At 41.1% G+C, this 19,690-nt stretch overlaps 11 protein-coding genes across 11 annotated transcripts; 1 reads left to right on the top strand and 10 right to left on the bottom strand.

Moving 5' to 3' along the window:
* Nucleotides 1–203: 203 nt before the first annotated feature.
* EAE98_002611 (uncharacterized protein) lies at nt 204–1,204 on the top strand (the record flags this gene model as incomplete). The annotated part of the gene is made up of 3 exons (XM_038950231.1): nt 204–230; nt 281–370; nt 428–1,204. The coding sequence occupies 3 exons, from the start codon at nt 204–206 to the stop codon at nt 1,202–1,204; spliced, it is 894 nt and encodes a 297-aa protein (XP_038813970.1).
* Nucleotides 1,205–2,121: 917 nt separating this feature from the next.
* On the bottom strand, nt 2,122–2,889 carry EAE98_002610 (uncharacterized protein; the record flags this gene model as incomplete). Its single annotated transcript, XM_038950230.1, has 2 exons — nt 2,122–2,408; nt 2,523–2,889. 2 exons carry the CDS (start codon nt 2,887–2,889, stop codon nt 2,122–2,124), a joined length of 654 nt encoding a protein of 217 aa, XP_038813969.1.
* Nucleotides 2,890–3,440: 551 nt separating this feature from the next.
* EAE98_002609 (uncharacterized protein) lies at nt 3,441–3,760 on the bottom strand (the record flags this gene model as incomplete). The annotated part of the gene is made up of 2 exons (XM_038950229.1): nt 3,441–3,523; nt 3,592–3,760. The coding sequence occupies 2 exons, from the start codon at nt 3,758–3,760 to the stop codon at nt 3,441–3,443; spliced, it is 252 nt and encodes an 83-aa protein (XP_038813968.1).
* A 1,295-nt stretch (nt 3,761–5,055) lies between these two features.
* On the bottom strand, nt 5,056–5,637 carry EAE98_002608 (uncharacterized protein; the record flags this gene model as incomplete). Its single annotated transcript, XM_038950228.1, has 1 exon — nt 5,056–5,637. One exon carries the CDS (start codon nt 5,635–5,637, stop codon nt 5,056–5,058), a length of 582 nt encoding a protein of 193 aa, XP_038813967.1.
* A 1,223-nt stretch (nt 5,638–6,860) lies between these two features.
* On the bottom strand, nt 6,861–7,499 carry EAE98_002607 (uncharacterized protein; the record flags this gene model as incomplete). The annotated part of the gene is made up of 1 exon (XM_038950227.1): nt 6,861–7,499. The coding sequence occupies one exon, from the start codon at nt 7,497–7,499 to the stop codon at nt 6,861–6,863; it is 639 nt and encodes a 212-aa protein (XP_038813966.1).
* An 886-nt stretch (nt 7,500–8,385) lies between these two features.
* EAE98_002606 (uncharacterized protein) lies at nt 8,386–8,787 on the bottom strand (the record flags this gene model as incomplete). Its single annotated transcript, XM_038950226.1, has 1 exon — nt 8,386–8,787. The coding sequence occupies one exon, from the start codon at nt 8,785–8,787 to the stop codon at nt 8,386–8,388; it is 402 nt and encodes a 133-aa protein (XP_038813965.1).
* Nucleotides 8,788–10,342: 1,555 nt separating this feature from the next.
* Nucleotides 10,343–10,977, bottom strand: EAE98_002605 (uncharacterized protein; the record flags this gene model as incomplete). The annotated part of the gene is made up of 2 exons (XM_038950225.1): nt 10,343–10,727; nt 10,796–10,977. 2 exons carry the CDS (start codon nt 10,975–10,977, stop codon nt 10,343–10,345), a joined length of 567 nt encoding a protein of 188 aa, XP_038813964.1.
* Nucleotides 10,978–12,278: 1,301 nt separating this feature from the next.
* Nucleotides 12,279–13,295, bottom strand: EAE98_002604 (uncharacterized protein; the record flags this gene model as incomplete). Its single annotated transcript, XM_038950224.1, has 1 exon — nt 12,279–13,295. The coding sequence occupies one exon, from the start codon at nt 13,293–13,295 to the stop codon at nt 12,279–12,281; it is 1,017 nt and encodes a 338-aa protein (XP_038813963.1).
* A 2,124-nt stretch (nt 13,296–15,419) lies between these two features.
* On the bottom strand, nt 15,420–15,989 carry EAE98_002603 (uncharacterized protein; the record flags this gene model as incomplete). The annotated part of the gene is made up of 1 exon (XM_038950223.1): nt 15,420–15,989. The coding sequence occupies one exon, from the start codon at nt 15,987–15,989 to the stop codon at nt 15,420–15,422; it is 570 nt and encodes a 189-aa protein (XP_038813962.1).
* Nucleotides 15,990–17,001: 1,012 nt separating this feature from the next.
* Nucleotides 17,002–17,475, bottom strand: EAE98_002602 (uncharacterized protein; the record flags this gene model as incomplete). Its single annotated transcript, XM_038950222.1, has 1 exon — nt 17,002–17,475. One exon carries the CDS (start codon nt 17,473–17,475, stop codon nt 17,002–17,004), a length of 474 nt encoding a protein of 157 aa, XP_038813961.1.
* Nucleotides 17,476–18,546: 1,071 nt separating this feature from the next.
* On the bottom strand, nt 18,547–18,966 carry EAE98_002601 (uncharacterized protein; the record flags this gene model as incomplete). Its single annotated transcript, XM_038950221.1, has 1 exon — nt 18,547–18,966. One exon carries the CDS (start codon nt 18,964–18,966, stop codon nt 18,547–18,549), a length of 420 nt encoding a protein of 139 aa, XP_038813960.1.
* Between the last annotated feature and the right edge of the window lie 724 nt (nt 18,967–19,690).

Genomic DNA, 19,690 nt, shown 5'->3' with positions numbered 1-19,690 from the left:
AAGATAGCAGCCATATCAATTTCAAGACTATAGAGTCTGGCAAAGTGCTTGAATCAGAATGTAGGCCTCGAATTCTTTGATAGGACAATATTTTCTCCTTAACCCGAGACAGAGTCTGATTTGTGTGTAACGTCTCCAGGTCTCATTCTACGACTGGAGATCCAGAGAAAATTAACTCCCAGGATGGATTCTTGGCAACCGTGATGGGGAAAAAAGCGCTTATTAAAAAGGTATATAGACTCGCGATACTTTAAGCCAACATGCCGATACATCTTTTTAGAAAAAACCTAGCACAAATCATGTTTCGGAGAATGGGCTGGATAATTCAGTGAAGTCCAAAGAATTGGAAGTAAAGAAGAAAGCCCAGAGTGTAAGTTGTCATTCATTTGTTTCGAAAAAGAAGGTTCAATTAATTACTTTGGTACAGAACGGAAACACATCGATCGACTTTCCTCCACCGACACATGGACCAGAATCCATTGAATCTAAACATGAGCGTGGGAGCTCTTCGAGCACAAAGCAGCGAGCCTTACCTACAGTACGTCGTCACTCACCTGCAACACATCCTTGCTTTCAAGATTATGAAGAACATATGGCCCATCAGCCAAACGTCCCTCGCTTGCAGAAAGCGCAGTTCATTTCTTTTGACTCCATGAGGGACTGGCGTGAGTCAGTGCTCGATGACTACAATACCTTCACTGAGAATAGTTTGAGGTGGGGCGTAAATGAATTGAAGATTGGACGAATTCCAGATGATCAGTCACAGAGTCGAAATGGTGTTGGATCTGGAAAGTGTCTTCAAACTATCAATCATTACGGCACTGTATTCTATTTGAATATTTACGAAGAGGAGATGATGGCGGCGTGTCTTACATTAGTCGAATTGAGCCAGCCTTACAAAGAGAAATATTTGAATATTTCATCAGAACACGATCAAGATTTGGTCTTATCAACGGAACAAGAATTGGATGCATGTTTTACATTGATTGGATTCAAAAAAGAGCGTTGCTTCTTTGCTTCGGATGAAAGCGTAGACCTGTATGGTAAAGCCAGAAAGTTGCGGGGGTTTCAACGCGGATTTTGTGAGTTTATCTCTGGATGTATTTGTGACACAATAACTTATAGTCTTCTAGTCGAACATACATGCGAACAGCACTCTACGAGTAATCCGAAAGCAAAGGAGATCGTCATATCTGACACTTAGTAAATGAATAGTGATCTGGATATCAGGAAAAGGGGCGATCAAAGGAAAGGAAATGAGGCTTGGGAGAAATAGTTGGTCAATATGATCATGAAGAACCGAGTTGACAAATTGGAGAATGAGGCTAAGGAAATAAACAAAGACAGGATAATTTTACGGATGATTGAGCCTGATGGAATTGGGCATACGCAGAGCTCGCAGGATACTCATAGTGCAGTAGTTGTAGTCCAGGTGTGAGATGCCTTGATAAACTACATCTTTTAAAGTCTTGACTTCATTGGAAGCGTAGAATTTCTTTTTAGAAAAAAGTATGCATAAGAATGATGATATTTATAAACGACTTCTCCAACCTTCCGGTGTTTTATAATAATCGAAGCTCTGAAATATTGGTTCGGTTTGAGTTGAGATCTAAATGCGGATGTGTACAAGTCATAACGCTTCTTTGTTTTGCATAGGGAAGAATGGGCGACTGGAGAGATGAGTCTGTGGTATTTCACAGAAAGTTTTGATAAGTATCACATTCGAAAAAAAGGAATTTACAGTGATTTGAGATGGACAGCAACAATAGAGTAATGGGTCGTTCATTATATTCCTGAATTGATGTGCCCCGAAGCATCATCATGAAGCATCTCGTCATCCTTAACCAAAGCTAATGTAATCCACAGACCGTATGCGTCGTTATGATAAAGAAATCAAAATGAACCAGTGTACCTTTTTTGTACCCCCATTATACTACGCCATCAAATGGAACCTCGCGCCGAATACCTGCCTGCGTCGTCTGCGTCATATTACTCGATTATCAATGAGTGACTTTTGTGTTCGCGGAGTTTTCGCACTAGTTCGAAAGGTCAGTACAGGGCCTAGATAGTGGACGAATGTGTACAATACCTCGCAGTACGCTTTCATTCACCTGCTAACCCTCACTTGGCCTGGCCATCTAGAGCCATTTCGTCGTCTTCATCGTCTTCATCATCCTCTTCGTCAGGAAAAACAAACTCTGGATTCTCAGTAGCATCTGCTAAAGCAACGGCCTCATTTTCAGCCTCCACAATTACACACAATCTGTGATAGCTCTCAGATGCGGCGGAGGAAATTACATTTTCGGTCTTGGGGAAGTTTCTGTCGGGAAAATGCTCTGCGTAAATAGCATGAATAGCCTTCCAGGTCATGCTCTTTCCCTTTTTCAACTCTTGAAGTGGTGCGTAATCTGCATGAAAAAGAGGAATTGTATTTAGTAGGTTTCTCCCGATCGAGTGTCGCCAAGTAACTTTGACTTGAATAGGAAAGAGGATGACATGACAAGAAATCATTTGACACTTACAGTTGTAGTAATGGGTGTAATATTTCACAGTCTCCTCATCTTGATATAGGAGAGCTTCGGGCTTGGGAAGCTCAAGACAAGGAAGCTCGCGACCTTTTTGGGATTTCTGTCCAAGAGATGCGACGGTCGTGCCACGGGACTTGGATATCTTGTTGCTGTCTTTCTTTACCTGTGCCTTGACTCTGCCAACAATGGTATCCTTACTGATAGACATGATCATTCGAGAAGCAGCGCTCATTTTGAATTTGCGAGGTTTGGCGGTGGGCTTAGAGTTGGGAGATTTGATGGTGGGTTTCTTGGTAGTGGACATTCTTTGATCGGGTAAGGGAGTGCGCTTCATTGTAGTTTTAGCTTTGACTCTTGTCATTGTGTTGGTTTCTTCAGACTATTTTGGAATTGTTTGCTTGGTGACCTAGATGGATGGGTTCCTTGTAGGGTGGAGGTGGGGTATAAAGCTTGCTTTGGTATTCAGGGGTCGGGTAGGAACCAATCAAAATTCGATTAGTCCTAAAATTGTGTCTAGCTGGTTGCTAGCGAAATAATTTCAATACTCTTTATCTTGCGAAACGTAGGAAATTATCCAGCATTTTTTTTATCTACATAGCGGAAAGCATTCTATCACAGGGAACAATCGCAATTTAAACAGTCAAAATCGGGATTCACTCACAGATACAATCAAGTTGAAGCCTCGGAAGTATTCAATACATCCAGTAGTGATTAAAAAGCGTAGTGTAGAGTCAGAATCATACCTTCATTAATTTGATGATTGTTTGCGAAATAAAACTACTCGTGATGCTCTAAACTAAACGCCATGGCAACCCAATTGCAACAAGATTTATATTACGCATCGAGATAGCTAAGTGGTGTTGAATATCCTCGGCGAGCATTCTAACCCCGCTACTATACACGATATCAACTTTAGCTTGATATTAAAGATTCCCAGTAGTCTTTTACCATATCTCTATTTGTGCTGGAAGATCCGTTGTCGATACCATTGAAATCTAGGTTGCAAATCAGCTCAGAGCTACGGAGCTTAGACATCTTAAACTTACTTGTCATCTTTGTTAACCTCCATGTAGAGACGCGAGAGCACGAAACTCGGCCTCAGCAGCAAGAAGTTCGGCAGCCCTAGTTTTGCATTGAGCAACGGCGTTATTATAATTAGCGACAGCAGCTCTATTTGTGAACTCTTGAACAGTAATACCTTCGGCTGCAACTGCCGCAGCAGTTTCCTCCATTTCGTTCAACGTGGCAATTATGTGAAAGAATCTTCCATACTTTATTTTAATTCCTGGCAAGTTTTGAGTTGATTCATCTGGAAAGTGAGATCTGTGGTGTTCAAGGATCTCATCCAATTCGAGATTGTCTACGTGACGTAGATTTTGGATTGGGTGGAACCCTATATTTCGGAGAAGTGAAAGATTTGGTTAGCTTTGGTTTTTTTCAATGATGATTTGTAGCGTCTAGATTAAAGTTATAAGAATTTGATGCAAGCAATGGCTACTTACAATCGCTGATCAATCTATAGCACTCTTTTTGAACCTCATTCAAGTGCTTAATATCCTCGGGGTCGCAATTAACGAACGGCAAATTGGTGTTGGGCATGTGAAGTTGGGATTTCGGCTCGACTTCTCCGAAATAATATTGCAGAGTTCTTTGATACGCTTATTTTTGTTTCTGGTGACAATTTTCTTGGAATTAGATTTGTTCACTCTAGCTTTGGGGGCCATCTTCTTTTTAAGTCCAGGAAAGGAGATGCCGCCACTACCTGTGACCTTTTTTTTGCCTTTGTCTTTGGCTATGATGTTTGTGCTTTGATGTTGTTGAATGATTGAGCTGTTACTTGTTTTTCTGTTGACTTGCTGTGTTATTCAACCATTTTGTGAATTGAGGTGGGGATGAGCTTAACGAAAAGAGCTAGGTCATTCAGGGGGGCCAAAGGAAAACAACCCAGCCGTATTAATAAGAGAACTCTCTCTTGTCGATTACTAGGAAGAGAATGGTGTAATTCAATTTAAAAAAATCAAAATAGCCCAGGAATATCTTTGGAATGCTCACTCTCTCTGAATGATGAAAAGCAAAAAGCAAAAAGCACCATCATCATTGAATACTTAGGCAGGAATCATCCATCGTATTACTAAAGAGCTTCCTACTATGAATAACTCTGATTCTTACTTGCGAACTCATCGAAGTCATAAAAATTAACGATTTAAATTTGACTACAAAAAACGACTACTCTCAATCACGCACCCCCCGTCACCTAAGTAAAGAGCGACCTTGACGAATAACCCAGGCTGACATGTGACTGTGACCTTTCCTCCAACATACAGTATTTTCCGAAGCTGTTTGCAAGATCGCAGACCACAGTCGCAGTAGTTTAGTTGTATCGCACCAATTATGGCTCCTACAAGGTGAGCGCTCAGAGTTGCGGAAGACCCTACTTAACAGAAATGAAAGCCACTGAGAGCGGTTATCTCCATATCAATGACTAGACCACCCAAGGTTTTCGTTGAAAATTTTACCCAAAATTTCTTTAAGCATCACCCCATAAGAGATCAATGAAGTTGATCTTCCCTCCATCAGTAGCGGCAGGCGCTGCGTTGGTCTGCGCAGTAAAACCCGTCTTTTCTTTTCTCGCAGACCTCAGCTTATCCTCTTTATACTTCTCCTCACTTTTGCGCAGTGCTTCCCGAATTCCTTGTTGATACCGTGTATTTGCGTGAGCAAAAAATGCGGCATCTTCTGCGCCCTCGTGTGGATCAAGAATTCCTCTATAACGCCGTGGAGCTGGTACGTATCGTTTTTGTGGGGCCTGGGCTTGAGCGAAGCTTTTTAAAGTGGCTGATACCTGGGGCGCAAGACCAGAAGATGGACGATAGATCGTGGTGTCGCCGGTATGAGTCCCATCTGTGTAATAGACATCGTCCATATATGTGTCTTCACTCTCAGTTACATAGCTCCAGTTCTCATCAGACATAATCACATCGTCGTCGGAAGAAGTTGTGTCTTGTTGGCCGGAAACATTTCTAGAGCCTGACCCGCTTTGGTGCACTTTTTCTGAAGGTAAACTTTCTTGATTGGAAAACCTTCTCGAATCGTGCTTTGGTAGCTCCATTGGAGTGAAATGAGGTCCTTTTTTATAGAGTGATGGTTTGTGGAAGCTGATTCGTTGGGTTCTGAAAGGGTCAGATCGAAGGGAAACGAGGAATCTTTGCGAGATCTTTGTGAGTGGGAAGCTGATTCCTTTCGTATGAAGTCGGAAGAGTGTTTATGTGCTTTCGTAGCTGAAAGAGACAGACATGGTATAAAGAACTTCGATGAAGACCGTATTAATGGCATTATTTACCCTTGTTTTGAGACAACTATTTTTGGAAACATGTTTTTGGCCTTTTACGGAAATTTGAGTGAATAGAGTGAAGGAATTTTACGGCGTGAAAGTGATAAAATGGCTCTCGATCTGTCGCGTCAAAGCTGCCTACCTCGCCTTATCGTGGGATAGACGCGGATTGTCGCGTATTTCCAATGTCGATAACTTGGAAAATGCTCTAGATAATCTTTGGATGCACATTGATTTAATACATGCAAATTTTTCAGAAGTAAAATACTAAAAATTAAAGATATTCCAGACACGAGATATTTCTACGCCTATATCACCTTTTCTTCAGATAGCTCTAGTCATTGTCATACACATCTTGTGGGTAATTCTCGAACATGAGCTTAGTTCAATGTCACATAGGTATTCAGAAGTTCAAATGCATACCTATGATTCACACCCTTGGAGTGAAATGTTTGATTCAATTTTCAGTGTGAAATATCTACCACATATAACTGTAATTTCACAGGGGTAAATTCTATGGAAACATTGAGGAGCGGCTATTGTCCCACCACGTCAGATCAACACCATTGAGTCTCACTGTACTGTTTCCTTGGAAAAACGCACAAACCAATCTTCATACTGGAATTCTACCAATATCATAGAAGATACCAGTGGATTCTTAGAATCCCCCCCGCCCCTCGCCCTACAGTACAATGCCATAAGATACTCATACAAAAGAAACCTAGGCACACCAAATCTTCTATCCACCCTCAACAAGCCCAAAGGAACTCAGTGTCTTTCTGGATACCATATACACGCATGCGTTAACAGATCAACGTTCCACTGTTGAAAGCAATGACCAGAATGCTCGAAGAAATTGCTATCTTCCTATTATTCAGGATGGCTGTGGCTCGGATGAAGATATGTCGATTTTCGTTATATCCTTTTCAAGATACTATTTTCCAACTCAAACAAATCCATGATGTCAAACCTGCATCGCCCAATTTTCTTATAGTCTTTCGCTATGTTGAAGACTTATTTGACCAGAAACTACGCTTCTCGTCACTAGAATCCTTGGATGACTTTTTGTTGCTACTTGAATCGATGTCTTTGGCTTTCGTCTGAGTAGTCTTATTATCTGGTAGTCCGGACGATTTTTTTCCAGAACCTTGCTTCTTACGCTCGGCATCTGCTGGGGATATCATACCCTGAAATCCCTCATTCATATTGTATGATCTGGAAGGTTGTACATGATTCAAAACGGTGTCTTGTTCAATGGATTCGATCAAGAAAGATGACTGTTGAGTCGATCGTCCGCCAAACAGACGGTCATTTACCGGGGATCGGCTTCGGTACACAGGCGCACGATCTCTTGGAGGTGAACGAGAGCGTGAGTCTCTGTTATTCTGTCCCGGGCGTGGTGTTGGACTATAGGCTGTGTCATTCAGTCTATCTCCAAAGTTGCGCGGAGTTCTAAATGATCCATTTGATTGTTGAGTTACTCCCGAGCGAAGATATCGACGTTGACGTGGAGCTCCTGGTGGAGATAGCATGCGTGCATTTGGAGGGGTTTTCGGTGTGCTATTTTGCGAATTACTCTTGGGCAGAGCGATTTTTGGAGAGGGAATAGAACTGGGGGTGGAGAAACTCTCTGTCTTCATGATCGCTGATTCTTTCTTCATGGGGTTTTAATAGGATTATTTGAAATGTGGAGAGGTTGTCAGCCGGGGTTCTCAATGATGGTTAATTGATGAAAGTTTATCGGCGGAGAGATTTACAGATGGAATTTTTGTAATTAAAATGGATAGGAGGAGAGGAACTTCTCGTTGTTATATATCTACCTGGTGTCTGCGAATACGGTCACGGTTATGTGCGCGAATTCATGAACGCGATTGATGAGATTCAGAACACCGTAGTGATGATTCTGTCGTTTCATGTCTTCTTACTCTTCTTCGAATTTGTATATCCTACGGGTTTTGCTATTTTGAAGTGATGTGCGCTAGAAAAATCGGCAGATAGTGTAATCCAATTCATGTTATAGTGCATAGCATATTTTATGATTTCAGGGGTTTCTCACAATCTGTATAGTCACCTCCAATTCAAGTAATCTCAAGTAGGAACTGAGTCGTGGAATTAGATGAATCGAATTGCTACAATAGAATATTGTTAGGGGGATATTGCTTGCCTGGTATTGTATACATAGAGTTCTGCGCCCCCAAAGGATACGAAACATAGCATCTGCGCTTTTGCACAGCAAATTATTTTACCAAACTAATCTAGTTCCGCGGGAAAGATCCCTAATACTCGCTATCTTCACATGCATAGTGGTCCATTGATGTGAATAAAATTGTAGTGTATTCCTTTCTCATTACTGCTATCTCCATCAGTGATTAAAAAAAGCACTCCTGAATTAATCCACCTCAAACTGAATAGAGCGCCGGGAACTATGAGAACAATGCATATTCAAAATATTGCACATGCAGCCATGGAAAAGTTCATTAATTCATATCTCTCCACGTCTCATCCATTTGCGTTCTCATCCCTCTACTACATGATTGTAGGCGATGCCATCTCTTGAGCACCATCGTCTTGAGTCTCGGGCATTGTCAAAATACCTCTAGGACACTCATGTTGACGACGAGTCTCCTCAAGAAGTCTCCAATATAGACTGTCATGAGCGGGTAGGCTGTGAGCCGCTCGTTGACTGTCGACAAGGTTGTTTCTGGTACGGAACCCTCTCTTTCCAACCGTTGGTGAGGTAGGTAACTCTCTTCGAATGTTGCCGGGCAGCGAAGCTTTCACCTGGCTGGGAGATTCTAGTGGGGATGTCAAGAATTTAGATAGAGGTGTCTTGAATCTATCGTATGCGGGAGTAGTCTTGGTCTTGTCGTCTTTTGTATTATTTTGTGTTTTAATATCAGTTGTATTGTTAACTCTGAGACAATCCATTTTGACGTGTTGAAATGAAGAAAAGTGTTAAAGGATTGAGATTGAATTTGATTCGATTTTGTAGATTAACTTGAGTATGGATTGTTGGTTGATGAAGAACAATCTTGAAAGATGCTTCTGGGGTGGAAGAAAACACATATATATATCACTATATCCAATGATAGAACCACGCTTACTGTTATTGGAGTTGCAGGTACAATCGTGTGCGCGAGTCTATGAACATGAGAACCCCGATTTCAACCGTATTGTGGGAAAGTACTGAGAGCTCTGGGCCAGATAGCCGTCTTGAAAGAGCCTGGAGGTCAGTGATAGTATTATTTTCTTAAAATTTGTATTATTTTGAAGTTGTGGTGTATTTTAGGCATTTTTGGATAGAGACAAAAATTTGGATTCATGGCTGTCAATAGGAATATATCTACTCAAGCAGGCTTCGATCCAACTTGCCTAGATTGTTCGCTTATATAGGGTACCTCACTATCACGATCATATTTGCAATGCCATTCATGTTCAGAAAGAATTCCCAACAATCCTTGGATCAAACTCTCCGATTTATTAGAAGCTCCTTGCCAAAATTGGGGTTACATTCTGGCTAAAAGTAAATCATCGACTACCAATCATCTACTCGACGTCACCTGGCGCCCGACTAATCAGGATTTTAGAGTGGTCGAGTTCAGTAATGAAGGAAAGTTACACATTTAACAATCCAAACTTCAGTTCTTGAACCTTATTGTGTTGCTGGCACATCTGATCAGAATTTCTGATTTGAGAATATTCTACCAGAAATCACACTCATCTTCTTGGATTTTCTTGCCGGCTTCGCAGAAATCTTTGTCAATATATGAATGCTCTGTGTCCATTGAATTTGTAGCAGCAATAATTCAATGTATTGCCTTTCTGATTTTTCAATTAGTGTGCCAATTTATGGATAATATCAAAATAAGCGAGATCGTTAAGCGGGGAGTTAGTTCGGTGCCTCCTTCACTATCACCAACAATGTGGCATATAAATTATGTTTTGAGTAAGTTTAAATGTACAATCTTCTAAATTCCCGCCCTAAAACTAGTAATTTGCCACGTCTTTGAATTTCCGACGGAATTAACTATACAACGTATTTCGACTATGTGAAGATTGCCGAATCGACATTGGATAGGTCAGATAGCAATGAGAGCAGGCGTTAACTAAAACACTTATTTGGCCTAACGTCAATTTGTCTGAACATATATGAGTTCAATATCAAATTGAATTTAAGACTCCTGTTGTCACACGAAAAATGAGTTTCATACAATCAGAGATATCACAAGCATCATTACACAGGCTACGAAATATATTCGTGCAGAATTGAATTAAATAACACTATGAGTTGGATGATCATTTGATCTTAGACCAGAGGAGCTAAGAAGCAAATGGGGGATAAAAATGTGCCACATACAGATTTTATGTCCACAGGTCGCTTGGTCCTCCATGTATACCCATCATTGAAACATATCTGTAACTATCGCCACCACAAGAAGGCTTCGCTCCATTTCTTGAGACATATATTCAATTACTATTTAAATTAAACAGTTTTCTCCTTTTTGAGTTTCGCGCGGAATCTTGCAAGAATCTTTGCGCAGCTGGCCAGTAATAGCTCATACACTTCGACAATCGTGACCGCATTGTGAAGTAAAGGAGTTGGTGTGATGTCAGACTCCGGAGAATGTAGCGGCTCGGCTCTAAAGCTAGCTTCACCAAATTTATCTCGCGAGCTTACATCGCTAAGTCCGTTGTTTTTCTCATTTTGTCGTCTACAAGATATGTCTGATTTAGCCGTTCGATTTCTCTCACACTCGGATCTTCGAAGTCTTCTGCTTACTCTGTTAAGAGAACGATTGCGACGGGAGGTGGCAAGTATACCCCAAAATCGTGCATCTGGATCAGCGGGCCCGTAGTGTAGGGCATTCCTGTCTGCATTAATTACGTTAGATCAGACGACACTAAGTGAATGTCCTATAATTTTGGTGTGGCTTACGGTGCGCGATATCCTCTTTTAGCTGATCTTTCACTGGCTTCTCCTTTTCGACGGGGCCAGACTGAGGGGTCTGGTGATTTCTGAGCTGCGTTAGAAACATCTGAGCTGACGTCTCTTTTATCTTCTATAGCTTGTGATGCCTTCTGTTCCTCTTCTTGATTGAAGATATTGCTGTCTGACATCTCGTATATTTTTCCGACTTAAAATTTAGGAAGAGAGTATAGCTGCCAAGTGGGTTTTCGATGGATGATAAAGTGAAGAAACTAAGATCCACTTAATGAAGTGTTGGCGCTATAAGGGTTTTGATGTAATGTCTTGTGAGCTCAAACTCAAGTTTATTTATAGCATATTTTCTTTTACTACGGCCACAATCAATACGGCAAGATTCCGAGAATCATGAAGAGCCGAATAAGCATTGAAAAAATCTCCGAGCTTCCATTTCTTCTTCTATTTTATGATACTATGCCCAAAAAGTAAACGAATGGGAGATTAAAATTTAACTACTTCTAATAACTATACGATGCTTAACAGTTCCACGTAGCAATGGGTAGGTTATTAAAGCTTCGGGTGCCTCCATGGGAATTACCGTCGGATCCTGGAAATGTTAAATGATCGGATTCTTTTCCTGGCCCCCCTCTCCTCCCCTTCCCAAATATATTATGGAAATAATTCAGAACATGTCATTTCTGAGTAGCTATCTATCAACCTCGGCCTCTGAATTTGTGTGATACAGCTAACCGGGACTCTGAGCTAACTTTCCTTTCCAATATTTCAGAAAACAACCAACGCAGACTCCCTGGATACCTCATAGAATGGAGGTTGTTAATTTCACAAAATATATTAATGCTTTAGTTTGGACTGTCGGAGAATAGAAATCATGCTATAGAGAACAGTCGGTGAGACGTAAGTTTATCAACAGCTACGTGGCACAGCTAGATAATTCGCGGAGAAATCAATAAAGCTACAATTAGCAGATTAAAAACCACAAATTAGCGAATCAGTCTTATTGTATTTCAAGGATTAAGAGAAATTTATATACTTTGGCTGGTGAAGAGTTGTTTACTTTCCGACACGTCGAAATTGTCACTTATTTGTCGCAGACGTTAAACTGAGTGATCATTAGGCATCAATATCACTCCCCCCTCGGTGTGTTCGATTGATGATCATATGAGAATCCTCACATCCATGATCAGCTTCACCTTACCTCTTTGCATTTATTTTGTTTTTCACATTCGTATTTTCACCACTTATCAAATTTTGTTCTATATATTCTGTTGTAATTTTTTTTTCCATTTTAGTATGCGCAAATGAGAATGAGATCCAACTCCAAAGAAGGAAATCATGTCTAAATCTAATTGCTTGATGAGCACCAGTTCTTCCGATCAAGATATCTATCAATTGTCAGTACTCAAGGAAGGTAGCGGGGAGAAATAAAACTGGGGATAACTTAGCGCCTGCGCTTTCTTATCTCGTCTCGTGAAGTTCAGTTCTCAAACTTCTTCATCAAGCCTTTCATCCTTTCACTGACTTTTCGGCTGACTTTGGTTGTACCTGATTTGGTAAGAGGTGTGGGTGCCGTGTTGTTTGACTTAGCCAATGCGATGATTCTCTCACGGGCGGTTGGTCTTCTCTGAATTTCGACTGGGGAGTCTTCATTCAGTTCAAACACCAATGTGCCTTCGTTGGTTTCTGTGAAAGGATAGAAGATGTGAATCTTTTCTATTTGTTTCTTGCCCAATGTCTGAGCATGGTCCGCGCATAATCTGCCAAATGGTCTGCCATTAGCAGTGCCCATCAACAGCTTGAGCTCGAGACTCATCGAGGAATCAACCGTGAACCTGGATTTCTGACCTGCTAAGAACTCGGGAACTTCCTGGGATGTAAGAACATCGCGGATTGTCCAAAGAGTTCCAAGATTGACAATGGGACCGCAGATGATATACTTGAGTTTTCGGAGTTGCGATTTATTCATGGTACCATTCGCCAACTGCGCAGCGCATGCATCGCGCCATCCTTGATAGAGAAGCTCGCTATTATACAAACGCTGTGTATCGACGTCGGGGATGTCAATATCAGCCGCTGCATTTGAGAAAGTCATGAAGGCAGTTCCAGTTTTCGGAGAAACGAACATCTGTGCAACACTATCATAATCTAACAACTTGCTCACATCATCTTCAGCATCGATAGCTGCTCTGGAAAAGAACGTGTAGAAGGACCAATGAGCACCTGCGCTTTCAATCTGCAACTCTGGATCTGAGAAAACTCGGTTGAATCCGTCGAGATCTGGAAGCACTTGATTGTGAACACTGTGGATATTTACGTAGCGGGTACTCCAATCTGGATACGAAACGTCTATGACTGGGTTGGCATTGATTGCTGCTTGGATAGCAGTAGTAATTGCAGTGCCGCGCTCAAGAAATCTTTCCGGGGATAGAATTTCAAGCATTCCGGGGTAGTTGTTTGTCGCTTCGAGGCGATCTGGTCGGTTAATCTTGTCCATTTTGGGAAAGAAACAAAGAACTTACTGGTTAGGATACTTTTACTTAAATTAGATAGGTTAGGATCTAGTTAGAGTGATGAATTCTTTGATGACTTAATACTGCAGATGCAAGAGGATGGGGAATAAAAGAGTTTACAAAGGCTTTGTGGACAGCTTTTTGTAGCCGAATGTCTTCTTTGTTTTACCTTTATTCAGTAACTGTCCTGTGCTTATGAGAAGTTCAATTGCTGTTCTGTTAGTCTTTCTTATGACAGAACAAAGGAAACCTCGAATAATGTTGAATTCTCAAGTTCAAGCAGAATGGGGTCTCAAAGGAGAGGAGAAGCTTCATCAATAGCGGGGGCATATACAAAAAATTGTGGCTTTATGTTAGTGCAATGATTTGGAGATTCTTGAGGCTAGTCAACATAAACAATTGAGCCCTCATTGACCAGAAGAATCATCGAAGAATTTGTTTACCCCTAAAATATCAACTAATGCGACTTGACGAATCTATCCATGCTGACTTCTTAACTATCATGTGATAAATCAATTTCTTGGTGACCAAGCTTCTTTGAAGTTTGAGCAGCATGCCTGATTTTCGTACCAGCTATGTCATACGGAGGAAGTTCTACTGTCCCATCTCATATACACAGTCATCCTCACTTTAGTGCCAAGCCTGTTAGTTGCTATGGGATGAACTTTCTCGGACTTCGTCAGCGCTAATACTATTACAATATGAAGTCAAATTAGTTCTTGTTCAAAGAACTAATTTGTTTATCACTTGGAAAGACAAACTATTTCGATATCTTGTCTTCTAGGAGGCGTGGTCGGCGTGATGTGCCTAATTGTGAAGGCGCAAAAAGGCATTTTATTCTCCCTACAATAATTGTGATAGTTATTTGTTTTAATTTGCGGGGTTCTCCTCAAAATATCGACAAGCGATTATCGCCGTGTCGTATTGTTTAAGGGTTGACATCCGTGTTTTGAGAGAAAGGTCGATGGCATCGCAATAAGATGAATAGTTGGATAGCTGGATATTTTTTCTTCGCTGCTATCACCAAAAGTGCAATTAAACCTTTGTGATTGACATGATCATTCTTATGGTGTATTTGAATCTGTAGTTTATGAAGTTACCTGCCACTTTCCATCTTCAATGAGGATACTATGACAAAATGAGGCCGAATGAAACTTTTTTATTAATGCCATGAATACATGAATGTTCTGCACTTAGCACGTCAGACCTCAAACAGAACTCACATGAGCCATCAAAAGCTAGGATTCCGTAACTATGAAGTTAGGGAATCAACACGATAAAAATGAATGGAATAAAACTGAAATGAAGATGTGGGCCGCGATTAGCATCTAACCGACTGCAGCTGGCATTGATCAACTCTTATAGACATGCGAAAAATGATTGCACAGGCTTTCTTTACTTCCAGCATGCAATGTCATGTCATTAGAATGTGTCTATTTGCTAGTTGCCACAAGCCAATATCATCTCAGATAGTCTAGCTTGCTTCAATTTTTTTCTACGCATGATAAGACCCTCGAAGCCCGGTTTGATATTAGTAAAACTATAGACGAATAAACATGATAAGTGAAGTGAGAAGGTGATTTATATATACTTGATTATATACTACGGATAAATCTATGCTTCGGAGGTTTAAACTAAGAATAAAAGATGCCCATTATACATAATCATATTACATGAGCTCAGGTCAAATCCTTCACGCATGGATTCATCACATACTGAGCAATATAATTTTTTCTAAATCTAAGTTTTATTTTGGAAGAAGAAGAAGTTTGCGGTCACAAGATCATCAAATCAGCAGCTCAAGTTCTCTTGGATTGATCATACTATTATTTCCTTATCAAGACATTTAAAAGAAAGTACAGTCCGGACTCCCATGGCCTGGCAATTTGATTGGTTGACCAAAGCTCAACCACTTCTCCTTGTACAAACTGACATTCGACCACAAGTTGTTGTGCTTCCCTGTGAAATCCGTCGTTCCGTCTTCCGCAATAGTTTGGTTCATGTCAAAAAGAATCTCGTTAGAATTTACCTCAGTACTAGTAGACTATATCGCGTAGATTCCCCAGTCTAGATTTCAGTCTCTCATTTCCGTATTGGAAATGACTGGGTTAAGTGGAAGACATCCCGCCTTTACTCCTATCATCTGCACTGCTCTGCGTATTAACACCGCCCTCAATCCAGATTTTGGTTTCCAACTCAACCATACGATCGTAGAGTTGATTCTTGGCATTATTCTTGTAAGTGTTGATGCTGTCAGGTGATTTCAAAACGCTGTCTTGGAATTTGACCCGGCGTAGGGCGCCATGGGGGGCTTTGTCTAACATTTCTGCTTCGGCTTGTTTTCCAGAATTTGCCTCTTGCCACATCTTCGATTCAATTGCGACCATGCGATGGTAGTATTCTTCGTTCATGTGATGATGTTGTCGAACACCCTTTTTCTCGGGTTCGAATTGAATCTGGCGTTTTGCTTCACAGCGCTCTTGATCTGAAATCTCCAACTCATCCTGTGGTACCATACTTGATTTGATCAACATCTTCTTCTCGGAAAATACCATTCGAAGGTAGTACTCGTCATTTATAGGATTTCGGGTAACACTTGGTCCAATGCATGGAGACTTGGCGATACTGGTGTCAAATTGGACTCGACGGGAAGTGCCAGATTGGGAAGAGGCAGGCATTTTGATAGTGATCTCGTATATTCTTAAAATGTGATTAAAATCAGAAATCAGTATCTGCAATGAATGTGAGATCACGTCTCTGACTATTGACTTCCAAACTGATGGACCAAGAATGTGGATTTTGAGTGGCAGACTGAATGGTTTTATCTACAAATAGATGCGCTGAATTTGAGTTTAGATCAAAGCAGATACGGCCAGTTCAGTAACTTTTAACACGGCATAGACGTGTTAAAATCACAGGAGCCGTAATATTACACAGTTACTGGAGAAATAAGCCTTCTTGATTCATCTGGATGTGTAGTAAAACAGTATGAAGCTCATGGCAGCCTGATCCAGTGATTTGCGGCTTAAAATATAGTAACTGTACAAATTGAGAACCGTACTAGGGATCTGGGAGTAATCAACAACGCCACCTAGTCATTAGCCGAAGCCCACACGCTACCCAGGTATCCGGATATGCGGATTTAGAAAATGTGAAGAAAACAAATACGCATGTCATGAGCACCAAGTCAAAAGTTACCGTACTTTGGGCTAGATTGAAAAATTCTTTGCGTCTAAAGCTGACTAAGTGATAGAGATACTACCAAGAAATATTGCTAGCTGAGACCTGAAATTTTGATTTCCACATGCAACAAGACCGGTAATTTGAAATTGAAGCAAAAAATCACAGTGCACGTCAATGATGATAACGAAATTTATGTTTCTAGCCTAAAGATTAGATTACTCAGTTATTCCGACCATCATGGAATAAGTAAATAGATATCCCTCCCAGCCCCCCAAAGATCTAGTCATTCGCTAAATCTGCTAATCAAACGCCCTTCAAAAATTCCCCCACACAGATGTGGAGGCGGATCCTTCACCCAGTATTCTCAACCCGATCACCTGATTCCACATGAGTTGGTGCATTAATAGTAATCCCTTCACCTTGCATTTTTACCATTAGCCAGGATGCTTTCTATTTCCAGAGAAATCGCTCCTGAACATTGGTCCTCCAGTATGACTGGACAGAATTTCACTCCTCAGGAGTGGGCGATCCAAAACACAAAGCCTTCTTTGTAACCGCAATTCCCTTGGTCATCTTGTCTTGGCGAGTTTTCTTGATTGGAGAAATAGGACGTTTAAGACCGCTGCGATTACTCTCCGAGGTTTTCTTGATTGTTCCTTCACTCCATTCGATATGAACTGATTCGGCGTCGTCTTCGGAAGGCTCATCGTATGTCTCATTGTGATCTTTATGGCTCGCCTCCCATCTGAGCTTGTTCCATTGATTGGGATACTTTCTCTTGTATTGTTGGAAAGCATCCTCGACCATTTCGCCGCGTTCCATTCTTTCAATGAAATGGATTCGATCCTCGGCCCTTAGATCCATGTCGTCATCAAGATTTTCGATAAAGTTGCTTGGGCGCTGTGCACGAGGAGTCTTCTTAGCGGAAGAAGTACTCTTTGAAGTGCTGAACAAATCTCTGAGTGTAATTTTGGATGCCATTTTGGATAAAGAAGACATCGCGGAGATACAAGTAGGTATAGACGAAAGTTGATTATTAGAGGGATCAGTTCGGAGATTCGTTTGGTTGGGGTTCAAGTATCGAAGTCTTTAAGTCTTCAAGTCTCAATCTTCGTGTTTAATGTTGATGTTTTTCTAAAACTGGAGTCGAGCAAAAGACTTTCTTTTGTCTCTCTTCTATGTCTTGTCTTGAATACAAAACTATGATTTTACCGTACTCCCCGTACTGCCCGTACTGTCTGTGCTATCAAGAATGCAGCCATAGTTTGTTTGTTGTGAAAAGATGCTCCTATCATTAGTGACGACCAGCCGTACGTCGTCTATTACAATCAAAATGTCACAAAGTTCTCTAGCAGTCTTGGTCGAAAGGTTGTGAACATTGATACTACATGCAGGTATAATAGTTTTTGTAAGTTCTGCAGCTTCTGCGTACGTAACAGACACAGTGTAGGGGCCATCAAGTGTAGTAGATGCCCAGGCTATGATTGACTAAGTTTTTTGCCAAATTAGCCTACATGAATAATATCTCTAATTAACTGCCATCAAAATTATCGCCGAACTACAAAATAATGCCATGTGAATTGTCCATAATACCATGAAGCTACTATAAACACAAGATGGAAGCCAGCTCAAGGCCAATTTGTCTGCTCTTGTTTTAATTGTCAGCTAATCCACCTCCGCAGTGTATAGTTGAACACATCAATCCGTAGCCCAATAGTGAAGAAAACATCGCAATATCCCGCACATCTTGTGAGTGATTTACATCTTAAATGTGAACCTGTCATCTTTGAATTAGAAGAAGATCAAATGAGGATTGAATTTTTCTTCGCAATCGAGAATAGCTTTTGACAAATGTACTACTTGACAAGATTTTTGCCTCTCCTAGTTCCTAGTTTTCCGCCATCGAGTAAACCAATTCCCCCAGTGAATATTCTCCGAGAAGAGACGCTCAATCATCTACCATCTCTACCAGCTGTTCTATAATCTTAGATATCGATACTCAAGCTGGTTGCAAAGGACCAGCAGAGTAGTAATAAACATCAGTTAAACAGATCAAGACCAAAACTTCCTCTCCGCTTCCTTCTCAGCCGCACTCATCTCAACAAACCCATCATTCGCCGCATGCCACTCTACCGATCCGTAGACTACTTGCTGCGTACCTTCAGCCAAAGTCTCGCCCCGATTCTCAGGTTCCGCAGTGACTGGAGGGACACTGGCCGATGTCTGGCTGTCTGCCGAAACTGCGGTCTTTTGTTTCTGTTTCACGTTCAACTTGTGCCCAGTTTTCTTCTCAAAATCTTGCGCAACGAGGGTAATGATACTACCACGATAACGATTGATAGATTCTCTGATATTCTGTTCCATTTCGACAGAAGGTCGAATCGCATCCCGAAATCTGTTGGGGCGGGGCGCACCTGGTGGTAAGACGGGCGATCGAGGGGGTGAAGAGATTGGAGTCGACGGAGGCGACATTTTTGTGAAGAGTATATTTTTTTAAAGTTGCGAAGGTGAAAGATACTCTTAGATGATGACGAAAGATTGTGAAATGAATTCTTGAGATTTACTCAGACTGTTTGGTGATTCCGATCGTCTTAATTACTGAAAATTAAAGTATTATGTCGACTGAACTCTTGCGACTTTCGAAGCCAATGACCCATATATATTAATAATCTGAGGCTCTTGATTTTATACAACTTCACTCTTGCGAATGAAACTAAATGCCTACAATACAGCACCTTCGCCGTAAGCGAAAATCTACAGCACGCGATCGCATACACCACCTCTTTCGAGATGTTCGCGGGCCATGATCCCCTGTTCGACAATCAATCATCAATATGGAACATCGTTGAAAAGAGAACCGTAAGTATGTGGAACGATTGAAATAAGATGATTGATGCTATGGGCTGTACCAATAGACCAAAGACATGGAACAATTGAGCTATACTCCGATGTATCTCGGCAAAGAAGACAGAGATTGGAAGATTAGACCTGCCATGATCTTACATGTCGGTCTCAAATGCGCCTTAGCCGGCAGTTTTAATCTAAATTGTGGAATTTCCATCTTGTAGAACTACGATATGCCCATGCTGACCATCTGACAGAGATGCAAGCTTTTTGCATAAGAGCATGTGTTAAGAAAAAAAAAAGAAAGAGACTTGGAATGCAAAACGGGGAAAAGATATTACAATACTACAAG

The sequence above is a fragment of the Botrytis deweyae genome (assembly GCF_014898535.1).
Source record: "Botrytis deweyae strain B1 chromosome Unknown BDEW_004, whole genome shotgun sequence".
NCBI lineage: Eukaryota > Fungi > Ascomycota > Leotiomycetes > Helotiales > Sclerotiniaceae > Botrytis > Botrytis deweyae.
Note: the sequence above shows the minus strand (reverse complement) of the source record. Positions and strands in the feature narration are given on the sequence as shown.